This window comes from Diospyros lotus, chromosome 7 (genome assembly GCF_014633365.1).
Source record: "Diospyros lotus cultivar Yz01 chromosome 7, ASM1463336v1, whole genome shotgun sequence".
NCBI lineage: Eukaryota > Viridiplantae > Streptophyta > Magnoliopsida > Ericales > Ebenaceae > Diospyros > Diospyros lotus.
The window spans coordinates 26,467,232-26,483,704 of NC_068344.1; the positions used below are offsets into that span (position 1 = coordinate 26,467,232).

Below are 16,473 nucleotides of genomic sequence, written 5' to 3' on the forward strand. Positions count from 1 at the left end.
ATGCGAGTACAGTCATCAATAAAAAACACAAACCATCGAGCCCCAGAACAATTGAGAATTTTGAATGGTTCCCAAACATCCGAATGAACCAAGAAAAAAGGTTTAGAGGATAATATATTGCTGATCGGATATGACACTCTATGGTGTTTCGACATCACACACATTACATTGAAACATCCTAGGATTTAAAGATTTAAACAAATGAGGAAACATAGTATTTAATAAAGGAAAATGAGGATGACCTAGTCTATAATGCTGAAGCCAAATGGTGGTAGAGGTTGAAACGAACTGTGATGAGCAAGCAATTGCAGGTTGCTTCTTCTTAGGACGGTCTGCCTTATGTAAGATGTACAATCCATTGTGTTCCTCAACCACACCAATCATTTTCCCCGTGGTTATGTCTTGAAATTCACACATATGAGGATACAAAATCGCACGATAATTTAATTCTTTGATTAGTTAATGAATATATATAAGATTAGTGGTCAATTGTGGGACATAAAGAACTTGTTTGGCTGATAACAAAGGGCTGAAAGTAACTATGCCTTGGCCAGTAATAGGAACAGTAGTTCCATTAGGAATAACAATTTGCTTAGGGTTTACAAAAGGTTGATAAGTATAAAAAAAAAGTCAAGTGAGGGGTCATGTGATCAGTAACTCTTGAGTTAAGAACCCAATTGGTATTCCTAGTAGTTTTAAAGGCAGAAAAACACTCAGAATGTATGTTTTTACCTTGCTGGACAAGAGACGAGGCTCCATCTTGGATTATCCTTAGGAAGTTTTTAAGTTTAATCATCTCCTTTGCATTTAATCGTGTAAAATTAGATCCAAAAGATTTAGTTTTACCTGCAGATTCAGCTTCCCCTTGGTCTTTGCTAGATACATAGGCTTGAGTCTTGGGCAACAAACCATTAAATCTGTCTATCTTGCTCAACACTATTTCTTTGCCATGAAGTTTGAAGCAATTATCCCTAGTATGCTTGGACTTTTTGCAGTAAGTGCACCATAAGCCTTCACGCCCTGAATTTTTCATTGAACCTTCTGCCCTAAACCGTGCTCCTTCTCTATTACTTGACACCATGGCTGAGCCATCTACACTGTGATCTTCTAGCATGGTTCCCCTTCTATTTTCCTCCTTTCAAACAATAGAAAAAATCTCATTAAGAGTAGGTAATTTTTCCCTACCAAGCACTTGGATCCTTACTTGGTCATATTTCGAATTGAGCCCTACTAGAAACTCTACTATCCTGTCTCTTTCTTGAATTCGGTTAAGGGTGGCAGCATCCTTGCTACACTCCATTTTGATCTCTTGATAGTGATCTAATTCTAGCCACAACCCCTTCATCTTATTGTAATATTCATTTATAGTGGATGCTCCTTTGTCTTGTCCCACTAATCTTAGTTTTGATCTCAAAGATAACCAAGGCATCTTAGACCTTGGAATAGGTTTGTCTCATAGTCTCCCATATATCCCTAGCTAAGGTCAAAAACATAAAGTTTTTACTTACCTCCGACTGTATGACGCTCCAAAGCCATGACATGATTGATGAACCTTCAGTATCTCATGCTAAGAAGGTGGGATCTGAATCTTTTGGAGGTGTTCTAGTCAAGTGGCCTAGCTTCCCTTGACCTTTGAGGAATGTTCTCACAAGCTGAGACCACTGCAAGAAGTTTCTTCCATTGAACTAGTAGGATGGATGCATACCGAGCAGATCATTAATTCCTATTGATTGTTGATCACTTGGATAGGATTCAATAGAAGTCATGGTTAGAGTGGCTTCATATACCTCAAACATGCTTTAAGTAATAGGAATTGAGTAGAACCTTTGATTGAATCTGAAGAAAGAAAGGCACCAAACAGAATCTAAGTCGGAGACTGGGAAGGAATTCCACAACCGAGAAGCAACGAAGGGTGCAAAGGAAGAAAAGCAGCAACGAAGGCTGTATTAAGGTTCCAAAATAAACAGATCTGAAACCCTAGAGGTGGCAGCGCAAAGAGTGCAATGAAGGCACTATTAGGGTTTTAGAAACTTTGGCAGTGGAAGGGCTAGCTCTGATATCATGTAAGAAAACTGAATAATACTTCCTTGATTGATTGACTGTACATGGGAATCCTCTAATAGAGGAAAATGTTACAATATATGAAAACTATCTATAAGGAAACAAATCAAAAACAAAGAAGGAAATAGAATTAGTAAGTTTCCTAAATGTGATTTAGAAACCATTCCTTAATCTAGGATTTAGGAAATTTGCTAGTATCCTCGTGATTTGACAGTTTATATGCAAACCAAAGCAGTAGAACTGCAAAATACAATGGGTATTTACATCATGTCATTGTTACAGTTCATCAGAAGTATGTTGCAAGGGCAAGATACTTAGTGCTTCAAAAATAAGAGAATGATTATCAACAATAGAGTAGAAAATTCTATCTAAACTGCAAGGACGCAGCTTAAAAGATAACCAATAACTGGAAGATTGAAAAACATACTCGGCTAAGTAATCACTCATGATAAATAGAAGTGAGCCTTTTGGAAAATTACAACAACATGAAACTGTAATACAATATATTATGGTCACGAGACAGCAAAAATTCAACAGAATCGGAGCTCATTAGCTTTCAGACAATTATAGATTTGGTGCCTATAAGCAAGTTGTTTTGGCACTAAAAAGTCTGCTTGAGGATAAAGGAGTCAGACACCGCCAGGTAAAGAATTAAAAAGCTTGAAACGTGAAACCCCATGAAACATGTAAGAATAATGGGGCATAGTACAACTCTAATATATGGTGTTGCCTTGCTGCAGGCCTTCTTTTATGAATGGCAAAACAATTGAGGATAACTCATCTTGATGAGATGTGTAACAATGGTTGGCTCCATCAACAATGTGTAATTTGTGATTAGGAATGATCTCCGCAAAAGCCAAGGCGTCTTCCACAGGAATGATTTCATCAGCCGAACCATGGACAGTCAAGACCCTACGAACAAAATGTCCATCATATATGGCATGGATTATGAAAAAATGTTGTAGATAATGGGAAAAACAGCTTTCAATTAATCAAAAAAGCAAGCAACGAATAGACCACCATAGGAGGGGGGGGGGTTGACAGAGGACAGCTGACGAGCAACAAAGAGAGACAGGACACTAAGTGGCAAATGCTTCTTGATCCCCTTCTACTCTTGTATTTACTCACAGAAGAATGCAGAATTGTATTGATTGGACATCATTCTTACAGATCAAGACAGTTTATGCATCCCTAATGTCTTTAAACCAGCATACTTTGAAGCAAATGAAAACAGTTAATTTGAAATGAGCCTCTCTAAGTGAGAAATTAGGATTGGTGGCCAATATGTTGGTGCTAAATGCAAGCAGTGACATTACTTGTCATAAGTTGTGGAGAATAAATATAAGGATGTAGAGATTCAGCATAAAAGATTAAAGGATAAGGCTAAAGAAGTCTGCAAACCTCCAGAAAATGATTCAGCAACAATTGACAACTAGGTATAGAAACCCAAATGGCTGGGACTGGCAATGAAGAGAGACCTCACAAGCCAAAAACATGTTCCTATTCTTTTTTATTTCCCCACCAACTTCATAGTTACTCTTGCTACAAAAACTATGCCAAGGAACTTGGATACTATAAGCATACAGAACGAGTTTTTTCTTTTCTTCCTTCATGGACAAAAAATTTCATCAAATCAGTTTGCTGAGACTGCTGCTTCTGAAGCTTCTAGAAATAGAGTTTTCTATGATGGAATTTCTCCTATAACATGTAATTATTGTTCTGAGAAAAAGAGCAGAAACGTAGGCATATTTCCATAAAATGGAACTTTCTTCTGACCTGCAGTTTTTGTCAATCTGAAGGCATGCTTCATGCATGTTCGTATTTAGGCGATCCATCAAACTTTCCTCAGTCACTCGATATACAACTTCTCCTACACAAGGGAATCATTATCAACCACCAAATACAAAAGTATAGCAAAACATTTGCATTCTTTCAAACTATAATCTATTCATAGAGGTGTAAAGTGGGCCAAGCAACCTATGTGCTCGCACGGCCCATTGTGTGGGCCATGCTTGGCATAGCTTGGCACTGTAGCATAAGGGTCAGGCTAGATACACAATCAAAGGACGGGCCATGGGTTACTTTTGATATTGTAATTCTAATTAGACGATTAGTTATTTATGTTACATGTTATTTTATTGATGATTCATGACTTTTACAAAAGGAATTTTGAGTTTTACAATGTTAGAAAGGCTACAATATGCATTTGCTATTTCTAGTTCTACTTTGCTGAAGAATACTTGAATACATAATTCATCTAGAATACAAAAAAAATTCTATTACTTTTGATAATTCTAGCAATAATAATGTTGCTATGTAAATGTTGAAACACATTTGGATCCTATTATAGATGAAAAATATTTCATGTAAAATGTGTATGCCATGATATGAATTTTGCGAGGTTCAAGACAGTTTAAAAATCATTTCACTGTATACTAAAAGAATTAGAAATTGAATTTTGTTCATTCAATCTTTAAGCCAGGGAGACGAGAGTTTAAAAATTAATGCACTTTGGATGCCAAAAAAAAAAATGAAAAACACTTTCATTGGATATTCAACTTTGACAACATATCACCTTAATTTCACTAAGTGGGATCGATTACATAAATACTAGCTTCCCAATCATTTTTATCTATAACCATATCTTCTTTAAATCCCTTATAATTCATATCATACCAAGGAGTTTTCCAACAACGTTTTCTTGGTCTTCCTATACATCTTTTGCTAAAGACTTTGTTCTAGTCCATCCACTCTTCTCAAGAAGCCTCTAAGTCTTCTTTCACATAAAAAAGCTATTTTAATAATGACTCACACATCTAACTAGACATTCATCACAAGTGAAATTAAATTTTATTTGACGTTAGATTATTGTTATTAATATAAGGATGTTACTGCAATATTTTAATTGTATTTCCTTAGAACTCGTCTTGTAGATTATAAGAATGATATTTATCTTGAGCACAGAATCAGTGTACCAGGGAAAAAAATATTTTGAGAGAATATTCCTTTTGTAAGGTAATGAACCCTATGAGTCAAATAAAATATTGCTGAACTTCTAGTTGAATCATGTAAAGAGAGTATGTTTCTGATGTAGATAATATTGGGCAAAATATTCAAACTTTATCGTATGACATGTGGTATTTATGAATTTACAGTATAAGAATAAAAAGAGGTTCCACTATACACCTAACAGTAGCACTAGTAAGAACAAAACCATCAAGAAAATATTATCATTAATAAAAAAAAAAAAAAAACTAGATAATCAAACTGTGAGATTTATCCTTATGTCATTGGCTTATGTTATTAGGATTAACTTATGTGATGACTCATTTAATATTAGTATATATAAGTGCACAATCTATTATTTGAGTGAAAAATTTATTTCCTCCAACTAGAGTTTCTCTCTCTCAAGTTCTTTGATTCAACATGGTATCAGAGCCACCATACAAACTCCAGATCTAGCCTCCACTATGTGAGTATCCACTTGGCGTGCATCTCCATCAACTCAGGCATGCGTCCCCTTCTTTCTAGCAGTGGTCACTCTGTCCGTCATCGCCGTAGCAACCTCCAGCTCCTCGTTGCACTCTGTTTGTCGTCTTCGCCGCAGCCGCCACCAGATCTCATTGCCTTCTCCAGATCTGCCACTGTTGTCACTGCCCCTTGCCGACGCCACCAGATCTTGTTGTCGGCTTCTCAGATCTTGCCCTCACTTATGAGTTTGTTGATCTTCCACGACCCCACGCGTTCGCCGTGACCGTCGCCTCTAGATCTGTTGCCCTGCAGCCATTCGTCATTGTTGCCTTCTCCAGATCTATCGCTCCACAGTCGTCCGTCATCGTTGCCTTCTCCAGATTTTTCACCGCCGCAACCGTCCGTTGTTGCTACCTTCTATAGTCGTCAAGCGCTATCACCCTTCGTTGTCGTCCACAAAAGCCCTGTGCCACTGCCTTCAGTCCTGTAGCCTCCAGCCTCCAACCTCCAGATTTGTTGTTGCTGCCATCTCTCGCTAGCAGCCAACCTTTAGATTTGCCTGCGGCCTTCAAATCTATCTTTGCCTAGATCCTGCCTTCATTTCTCAAATCCAGTCGTCAATCCTTCAGATCTGGCTGTCAGACCTCAAATCCGGCCATCAATCCTTTAGATCTAGCTGTTAGACCTCAAATCCAGCCATCATTTGTCAAATCCAGCCGTCGTTCCGTCAGATTCGACGGTCAATCCCTCAGCTCTGACTGTAGGTCCTCAGATCCGACCATCTTCTTCTGGCCATCCTAGATCTCACGCCAACGTCGGTATCTCAGATATGATTTTAGATCTCGTCATCAACTCACGACCTCTCACCGTCGATCTGTCCCTCTAACGTCGTTGTCGGCCCGTTCTTTCCTTCGTCGGGCCGCCTCTTCTTTGTCAGTGTCATCTCCTTAGTCGATCGACAACCTCTCTTCAGCATCGGAGCATTGCCATCATTGGTGCGAGCTTAGATCTCGCGTCTGTTTCTCCTTCTAGCTTGACTCTCAGATCAACGCGCCCTCAAATCTAGCGCTTGTTTCTCCTTCTAGGGCGACACTCAGATCTTGCGGCCTCTTTTTCGAATCTTATGCATCGCACAGATCTTGCATTGCCGCTGCATCGCCAATCTGCCATTGTCGCCGCCTCCTTCCTCGCGGCCGTCTTTTACAGCAACACCCCCACGCGCCCTCAGATAAACTATATTTGTAATAAGCTTAGCACATATGATATATATGTGCCAGCTTAAGGGGGAGTGTGAGATTTATCTTCATGTCATGGCTTATATCATTAGGATTAGCTTATGTCATGACACATTTAGTATTTAGTATATATAGGTGTACAATCTATTGTTTGAGTGGGGAATTTATTTCCTCCAACTAGGGTTTCTCTCTCTCAAGTTCTCTGATTCAACACAAACATTTTTTAATGAACTTACGTCTTACTTGCACAACAATTTTGCAAATTTCCTTACATAGATGAAGTAATAATTTCTAATACTTTCACATGGTGGAGAGCATGCAAAAATAATTATCCAGTTTTGGTTGCTATCACTCGTGATCTACTAATCCACCTGTGTTTATAGTTGCATTTAAGTCTTATCTCAATGCAAGAAATAGGATACCAAATGACAAAATAAGTCAAATGTCACCACCAATAACTGTAAAACTGTGAATTTGTCTGAAAGATTGATTGGATACTAAAGATAGATTACTAGTCAGGGAAGATATGTCACAAGATCGAATAGGAACAGTAGCTTGTGGATGGTTTTCCTGTAATATATGTTTTGCTTGAGGATCAAAAAAAGGATAGACCACAAGTCAACTAAAAGGAGAAGCAACTCAGAGCAGCCAACAGTCAATCAACGGTGGACAATTGGATTGGTGAAGCAGGAGAAAAAGTCAGCTAAGCAGCTGAGCAGCTGACTTTACACTTAATTTTGAGGGGTTAAACGAAGAGATAAGCAGCTGCATTTTGCAAATGTTGCTAGGCTTGGTGAGAAGATACTAACTGTATAAATTTTGTGAACGTTGGTTAAGATTTATGAAAGTGGGATTGCTCTCTAATTAAGTGATTAATGATTAAGTAAATGAGATTAGGGGATCTCTAAATGATCCAGCAGCTAGTAGAATCCTCCAGCACCAAGCAGGGGCTTCTAGAATACCGGTGAGCTGTCTATTAGCATGGTGAAACCGGTAACTAGGTCTCACTCAAGGGGAGTAGAACCAAGTGGTGCTATATGGCAGCCAAGGAGCTGCCACCACCAACTGCTTTAGCAGCTTGAAGTGCCTATAAATGGGCTTCAATTCATTTGGTTTCAACATATATTGGGGGTAGAGAGAAGTCTCAATGTGGGAAGCAAAAGGAGAGAAAAGAGGAAAGAAAAAGAGGAAAAGAAGGGAGGAAGGAAATTCTGCTTGAAAGAAGAACAAAACAAGATGCCGAGTTTTTTTATCTACATTGGCTAAGATAAGATGCATTATATAGTTTCTTATGCATGGGATGTTAAACAATTTATGCACGAAAGGTCTCTGGCAGCATAAATAGCAAAATTTCAGATGTATGGTGCTCATGAGAGACATGGTTATGATGGCTATGGAAATGATGACTGATTATAACCTTTGGACTGAATCCGTATGTTTTTTTGAAAACTTATTAACTATTAAATCTAAATACTTTTATAATAAAAATAATGTTTCTTTGCTACAACGCTTTCCATGTTGTATGAAAAATAAATATATTTTTGGTACTTTGTAGGCATTAACTTATATACCTAGAGAACAAACAACTACAACAATCACAAGACATAATGTCCATGAATTCTAGACCTCCAACCGTCTCTATTACTGTTTCCAATATCCATGGCCATATATGTACTAAAAACAATGAAATTTTCATGTCATTATTATTCATGTGCTTACTTTTCCAAATCAATGTATTGTGTGTCCATACCCATGGAAACATGTCTGTTAGGGGGAAAAAGAAAAAAAGATAGAAATTATCGACAAGTAATATTTCCATAGCTGAGTGCACATGATTGGCTAAAAATATGTATAACTAGACATTATTTTTCTTTTTTTTTTCCTCCAAAGAATTTGAAAGACCTAAGGGCCTTTTCCCCCAGTGGTAAAGAGAAATACATTATAAAGGAAAGATGAAGGGCTAAAACCTACTTAAAAACACCATATTGAAGGGAAGTGGGGTCTTAAATTTGATTGGGAAACGGATTCACACACCAATATGGACATTTTCCTTCTTTTCCTTCCCCTCCTCAACAATTACAAGAAAGACATACACATAAGGCGGAGATAGAAGATACCAACCTGCTTACGACTGCCAAAAGGCCAAAATTTTAGAGGAAAAGTGAAACCCGTATTCTCAATCAGAAAAGGGTTTATCCACCAATTGTGGGCTGCCATGTTTCTTCCCTTTCTTTCAATAAATAAGAAAAGTAACACACACAAGGCAAAGACAAAAGTTGGTTTGTAAGATGTGATGCCCATTAAAAGAGCAGAGGTGATCTCAGTAGTTGCTGACTCATTAGCATTTAGCATTTTTCATATTACTTCTGAGAAACAAAAAGGAAAATGCCATACCAAGAAAGAGAAGGTGCAATTTATTTTAGCATAAATAACAGGACAACCTGCAATCTGACTGGTCGGGTAGGCAAAGGAGCAGCATGTACTATTTATTACTATCCCACAGGAGCAAATGAATTGACACTAGATAATCTTCAATTTTAAGTTGAAGAAATGAAAAGATTGAGTAAACTAGCTAGCTTTGAGGTTGGGTAACAAACTGATTAAATTGCCAGTTTAACTTTTAGCATCAAAGCATAAGTGAGAAGGTTTAGTGTATTAGCTAGATTTGATGTCAGAGGTAAAGGATATAAAAGAACAAAATAATACACATACGCAATATGAGCTCGTTACATTACCAGTTTTACTTTTAACATCGAAGTATCCATCCTTCGTGACTCTTTCAAAGAAATCTTTACCCATGCGTTCTTCAATGCCTCTTTTCAAATTGTAACGACCAGAAACATTGACAACTGTAGTGATATCATGATACTTTGACGCATACAGAAGCACCACATTTCCACCTGCAAAAAAGCAATAAAGGCTACATAAAGGTTATTGCAATTTGAAAACAAGTAAGAAACATAAAAATAAAAGAAAAGAAAAACCTTTTAGTTCAAGCAATTTTGTAGGGGAAGAAAAGGCTACATAAATGTTATTGCAATGGACTTTAAGATCTGTGGAGAAATTTGAAATATAAGCAGATCTATCAACCAATAACACCATATTGTTAATTAGGTTTGCGTTAGTTTCATCTGCAGAGGAAAAGCCTGTGCATCTTTTTGTGAAACAACTAAGTTTTTCCTTTCATGGAAATTCTTTGCAACTGTATTCTAGTCTAGGCGAATAGGATAGATTCAGGCGTGTAGTTATATTTCAGTAGGGATCTGTTAGGTGAAATCTGCACAGAATCAAGACTAACAAATGGCATAAATCATTGAAACACCAAAGATATACTTAAATAAACCTATATTAAGTAACTAGGCTTAAAATAGACCATCTGGCACACCAACACATTCAAAGTCCAGAAAAAATTAAAATTGCCAAAATATACATAACTCCTATAGTTAACTCACTAAAATCAAAAGAAAAGGCCAGCAGTATAGCAACCTATAACCTAAACAATATGGATCCATATATTTATATCTCCTTTGGAACTTTTTTGTTTTTCTTTTCTTGTGCTTCTTATGGATGGCCAAAAAATTGTTTTGAACCAACAAAAAAAATGGGCTGCTGTGATGAGAAATTAGAAGACTGATTATTCAGTACAAGAGACACCTTTACTATGGCCAAGGATTGCACTTGTGACACGGCTTGCTCCATTGAAGTGCTCAACCACGGCTCGTAAGTCTTCAGCTTCTCTTAAATAATGGCCATACTGAAAGGAACCTTCACTGTCCCTGCAGTTAGTAGCTATGCCATAGTTATTTAGAACACCATGAAATAAAGTTCACAGAAGAATGATGATCAAGGACAATCAGAAACTAAAGTAAACACCAAAATTTTAACATCCAAGAAAAACTATTCATGCCAGAAATGCAAAAAAAAATCAGATCTGAAAAAATCCCTAAAAACCATCTTGTTAGTCGTTATGCATGAAGAATGAATGAAATAAAGAATTTACTTTCAAAAATGGGTTAAAGTTTGCCTTGGACTTACCTTACCTATTTCTTCAAAAAACCCCTTCTCTTCATCTTACTTCTTCACTTCCAGTCACTAACAGACCATCCAACTTAAACCAATATGACCTCCAGACACCACAGTATACGTAGCACCATCACTGGTCACCCCACTTCCAATGAGGTCACTGGAAAATGCCAACACAGCTTCTGTTTTATGTGGTTTCTCTTACCTCCTATAGTGTGTTTGTTTCATCCGTGTTATCTATTTCCATTCCGAAGAATTGATATGAAGCACTTAGCTATACAAGGTGGAAGCTATGGTGAAAGAAAGAAGGCCTGAACTAAGAATGGTATTTGGTAACTTTTAAACCTTCCAGTTGGAAAAGCACACTGGAATATAATGGGTTATTACTATTATACACAAGTCCGATGGAACAATAGAGAGATTAAAGTGAGGCTTGTTGCAAAAGGATTCATCTAGACTTATGGGGTGGACTGTAAGGAAACATTAGCCTCCATAGCAAAGATGACCTATATTTGGGTTCTTCCCTCTTGTGTTGCTAATCAGGCAGGTGTAAATTTGGAGAATACAGAGAGGTGTATATGGAGATCCCTCGAGGTTTTTCATGTCAGACAAAAGAAGAGAAGATCCACAAACTGAAGAAAGTGAAAGGAAAAAGAGAAGATGAACATGAAGATGCAGATTAAGGGTTGGGATTCTTGTTGTTGGTGGTGGTGACGAAGAAGGAGAGGAGAGAGAAAATTTGGCAGAAAATTGCAAAATTGGGAGTGCGAAACAATAACAACAAACAACACCTACCTGTTTCACCCATTGCAACACCATTGTTCTTTGATACTGAAAAAGCAAGAGAGAAAGGGGACAAACGAGATTTGTGGGCCCTAACAAGATAACTCTTTCACCATCTAAGAATATGTGTGTGCGCGCGCACGTGAGAGAGAGAGAGAGAAGGCTGAAAATGGAGAAACGAGGGGGGGAAAACCAAAAAGGAGAAGCAAGTGGTTTAGTTTTATAAAGTTATACAAACTTTTATACCTTATACATATTAGAAATATACGGTAGCATATTATTTGTATAGAAACAATTTTTTCATATTTTTTGTAATATATTTTAATTTTTTAGATTTTTATTTATTTAATTAACTATTTTACAACCCAATTTAATCCTGTTCTAACCCTTTTCCTTTTCTAGTTCGAAACCTTTGTCTACCTTTCTAGACATGGATCATTATAGCTTCTGGCGAGTCAATTTCTTCATGCTTGAAAAGGATGTGAATAATAATTCAAGAGCTTAAAATACAATGCTGGGTTGATTGTCTAATAGCTTTTAAGACTGGTCATCTAACATCTGTAAGGACCCATGAAACAAAGTTGTCAAGCTCTTAACAGCATCATGAAGTGCTTCTTTTTGACACTACTGGAATGTGTTTGCTAAGTCAAAGGTGCATCCCATAGCCATATTCTTGTAAATAGAAATAGATAGTTGAACTCAAACAACATAGCCAACATACTGAATATATATATATATATATAAGAATTGAAATATCTATGTATTTTTAAAAAAATGATACTCCATTTATCATGTCCACAACTAGGAAAGTTAAGAAAAGGAAATAAAGGATGCAAGTTAAAAATGATCATTGAATGGTTATATAGATGCTATATTCAAATTAAAGGCCAGGTAGCACCTTTTTGTTTAAACAAATGAATAATATAAGTCGGACAAAGAGAGGGTCAAGTCGGGGAAAAGAACAAATAGATGATGTAAACCCAGCAGACTGGTCTCTATGAATCAAACCTACCACTTGATTTTTTTTTCTTTTTGAAGGCTACCCGTGCAACCAAAACAACTAAAGAATTGCATCTTACATAACAAAAACAAACCCAAACAACTTTTGAGAGTTGTTAAACCCTCTCAGTTTACATACTTACCCATTTCCAGAAAAGTCAAATCGGAAAGCTGTGATTCCTTCTTTTTCTAAAGCACTAGTAAGGTTCACCATAGTAGTATCTTCCTGGAGATAGAAACACAAACTGCAAGATCATTTTTTCAATCATCCCAAAGGATCAAACTCTCAAAATAAGCAAAGAACAAATTTGTATTAGCTTTCAGTGCATCAGTAAGATGGCTAGAGAGGTAGAATTTATGTAGCTGATCCCACCTAGTGGGATTAAGGCTTCTGATTGTTGATGATGTTGTTTAAATGGATTAGTAATTTGAGGTTAGATGTAAAGATCTATTTTTTAAAGATCCTCATCTTCTATGCCAAAGAAGAGATCGTAACCTAATTTTAGTTCAACCCAAGATCATACTACTCTTTATCATTTTCAAGATCCTTAAACTTCATAAAGCAACATATTTAAAACAGTTAGTAATTCTTTGAGATCAGGGGTATAAAAAGGGCAGTACATGAGACTCCCTGCGTTGTGGGGATTGAGAAAGAGTCATATTTGTATGCAGCCTTACCCTAGCTTGTTTCCCATGACCTTTCGGTCATAAAGGTAGCTTTAGTTGGTGGTCCAGAGTTTTACTATTTTATATCATTTTTACTTGTTACCAAAGCATTCAACCTCTTTTTATGTCCATTGCAATTATCCTATTGTTTGTTTGGATTGTGTTTTTCCAAGTTTCAAAAGCATACCTAGCTGCAGTCACATAGCAGAAAGCAAACGAGGACTAATTATCTAGGCCAAATGGATCCATGCATGAAGCCCCTAATACATGGAACATTTACCAATGCATGAATCTCATTTGCCGGAATTATCATCAATGCATGGCAATGTGTAAATTCTCTGGCCCAAGTCAAGTGAACCTTCTCCAGCTTTTTTTCCCCCTCCAATTTATCAGTTGGTGACTTTTTCCAGCCATTTCAAACATTGTAAGAACAAAGCATTGTGTACTTGTTTTCTTCAGGCCCAGACTGAGTGCTGACATCTGATTAGGCGAAGACAATGCTTACAGCACCTTCATAACATGACAATGAATTTCGCCCATTGCAAGAATACCAATGGAATTCAAGATATTAATATCTACAGTGTCACCACCACAATTGACTACCCAAAAACTTAATGGCTGCAACTATTTGTAGTGGTTTGAGGCTGGTACAGTATCTCTTAAGGAATCCCCAACAATTAATGATGTACAGTTTGATACATGGGTTCAAGAGGGCAAGCATATTGACGTCTCTTGTGGAATTCAATGGAGTTCTAAATTTTAGACATGTGTCCCATCTGGACACATGTAAGAATTTATACGAGTATGTTCGCTAGCTAACTGATTTGACCCATATAAGTGATCTTTCCATGGAATATTTTCAATTGCAACAGGGGAACTAATCTGCCACAAAATACTTTCCTAGCCTTAAACAAGTCAAGATTGCAAAAAACCATTTGACAAATTGATCTCAGATCAAATGTTACCTCACCATGGTCTGCCAATATTCAGCATTCACATTTAGTTCCTACTGTCTCATTAGCCAATGGTGTTAGAAAAAATAAAAACCCAAGCCAAGAAAGTGAAGATTTTGGAAATGCCCAAGACCTCTTTCCATGTTGAGTTCATTCCATTTCTTCTCTCTCTCTCTATATATATATATTATGCTATATTTATAATAAAATATTATTAATGTAGAAAAAGAATAAAAGGAAGCGGTATTCCTATATAATTTTATTGATATGAGCAAAAATATTTATACAAGAGATATCCAAAAAATTTTCTTAGATTACATCCTTATTATCTAGATTTCCTTATATCTAGGATTAGATTACAACACTATTTAAACGTACAACAAAGAGATAAAAGTGATAAAATAAAAGGATAAAGAAAAAGATAAAACAAATAAATAAAACACTAAACTCTAATTATCTCCAAGTCTTCTTGTCTTGAAAGACTTATCGGCTTGAAAGACTTCTTTATTCTTATCCATATTCTTCAACACTCCCCTTTAAGCTGGTGAATGGATATCTACCATTCCCAACTTGCTTACTAGCTCTTCAAAGTGCTTAATGGACAATCCTTTAGTAAGGATATCTACCACCTGTTAATTAGATGAAACATAGGAGACGTGTAGCAATCCAGATTCCATTTTTTTTTTTTTTAATAAAATGCTTGTCAATCTCAATATGCTTGGTTTGGTCATGTTGTACCGAGTTATGGGCAATATTTATTGTTGATTGGTTATCACATAATAGCTCAATGGGGTGTTGTATTTGAATCTTCAAGTCTTCAAGAATTATCTTTAGCCACAAAAGTTCACACACACCAAGGGCCATAGCCCTAAATTCAGCCTCAACACTTGATCTTGCTATCACCCCTTGTTTTTTACTCCTCCAAGACACCAAATTACCCCCGAAGAACACACAATATCCAATTGTGGACCGTTTATCTACTAGAGAGCCTCCATAATCTGCATATGTGCAACCTTGATCCTTTAGATTAGCTCCTGATGCAAATAGTATACCTTTTCTTGGTGTAGCCTTTAGATAATAAATAATTCTTTTTACTGCCTGCATGTGTTCCTCATTGAGGCTATGCATGAATTGACTTACTAGTTTGAATCCAAATGCTATGTCTGGCCTACTATGTGAGAGGTATATCAACTTACCCACCAATCTTTGGAACTGCCTTTTATCTATTGCTTCTCCAGATTGATTTTCCAGCAACTTGATGTTTGGATCTATTGGAATCCGTGCTCATTTTCCTCCTAATAGGCCGGTCTCAGCCAATAAGTCACATGTATACCTACGCTGAGATAGGAATATCCCTGTTTTGGAGTAGGCCACCTCAATCCCTAAGAAGTATTTAGTTCTTCTAAGGTCCTTAATTTCGAATTCTTTAGCAAGCTTTTGTTTTAGGCCTTCTTGTTCAGCTTCATCATTACCTGCCACAACAATGTCATCAACATAAACCAAGAAAGTGGTTACCTTATTTCCTGTATGTTTGATGAAGAGAGCGTGGTCCCCTTGGCTTTGATGGTACTCCATAATATTCATTGTTGTAGAAAATTGCCCAAACCAGGCTCGTGGGGACTACTTGAGTCCATATAATGCCTTCTTCAACCTTCTGTGAAAAACCTAGAGGTAATTCCATGAACACTTGTTCCTTTAAATCCCCATGTAAAAATGCATTTTTAATATCCAATTGTTGCAACTTCCACCCTAGATTAGCTGCTAATAATATGAGTACTCGAACAATTGTCATCTTGGCTACTAGGGCAAAGATCTCAAGGTAATCAATCCCATAGGATTGAGTATAGCCCTTGGAAACTAACCTAGCCTTGTATTTTTCAAGGGTACCACTAGCTTTATACTTTAGATTGAAGATCCACCTACAACCCACAGGTCTAACTCCCTTGGGTTGAGACACTAATTCTCACGTTTGGTTCTTATGCAAAGCCCTCATCTCTTCTAACATGGCTTCCACAGATAGGATCGCATACTTGGTCACCTGATGCTATGGAGGGTCCCACTCCTCGCGCCTTGCCTAGTTCTAGCATCTCTTATCTCTATTGCCAAAGAGTATAACAAGGTGAACAGAAAGCCCGATTGCTTGTTTCACCCAAGCTTCATCTTGGTCATGGATAGATCACCTAATTCCTTTTCCAAGAAAGATCTAGATCATCACCAAAAAAGCCTTTGTAGCTCCAACAAAAGGAACACAGAAGACTCATCCTCCACTGATTTTGGAATAA

General features: G+C 37.0%; 1 protein-coding gene across 3 annotated transcripts in view; it reads right to left on the bottom strand.

The window, feature by feature from the left end:
- Positions 1-2,468: 2,468 nt before the first annotated feature.
- Positions 2,469-16,473, bottom strand: part of LOC127806083 (uncharacterized) — a 29,428-nt gene continuing 15,423 nt past the window's right edge. For 2 of the 3 annotated variants that reach the window (XM_052343085.1, XM_052343084.1), the window contains 5 exons: positions 12,716-12,798; positions 10,422-10,543; positions 9,503-9,667; positions 3,838-3,931; positions 2,469-2,973 (listed from right to left, as the gene is read on the bottom strand). In XM_052343085.1, the coding sequence (XP_052199045.1) occupies positions 2,775-2,973; positions 3,838-3,931; positions 9,503-9,667; positions 10,422-10,543; positions 12,716-12,798 (663 nt within the window). In that variant the 3' untranslated portion in view covers positions 2,469-2,774. The remainder of the gene's footprint in view (positions 2,974-3,837; positions 3,932-9,502; positions 9,668-10,421; positions 10,544-12,715; positions 12,799-16,473) is intronic. The other variant, XM_052343086.1, reaches the window with a different exon arrangement.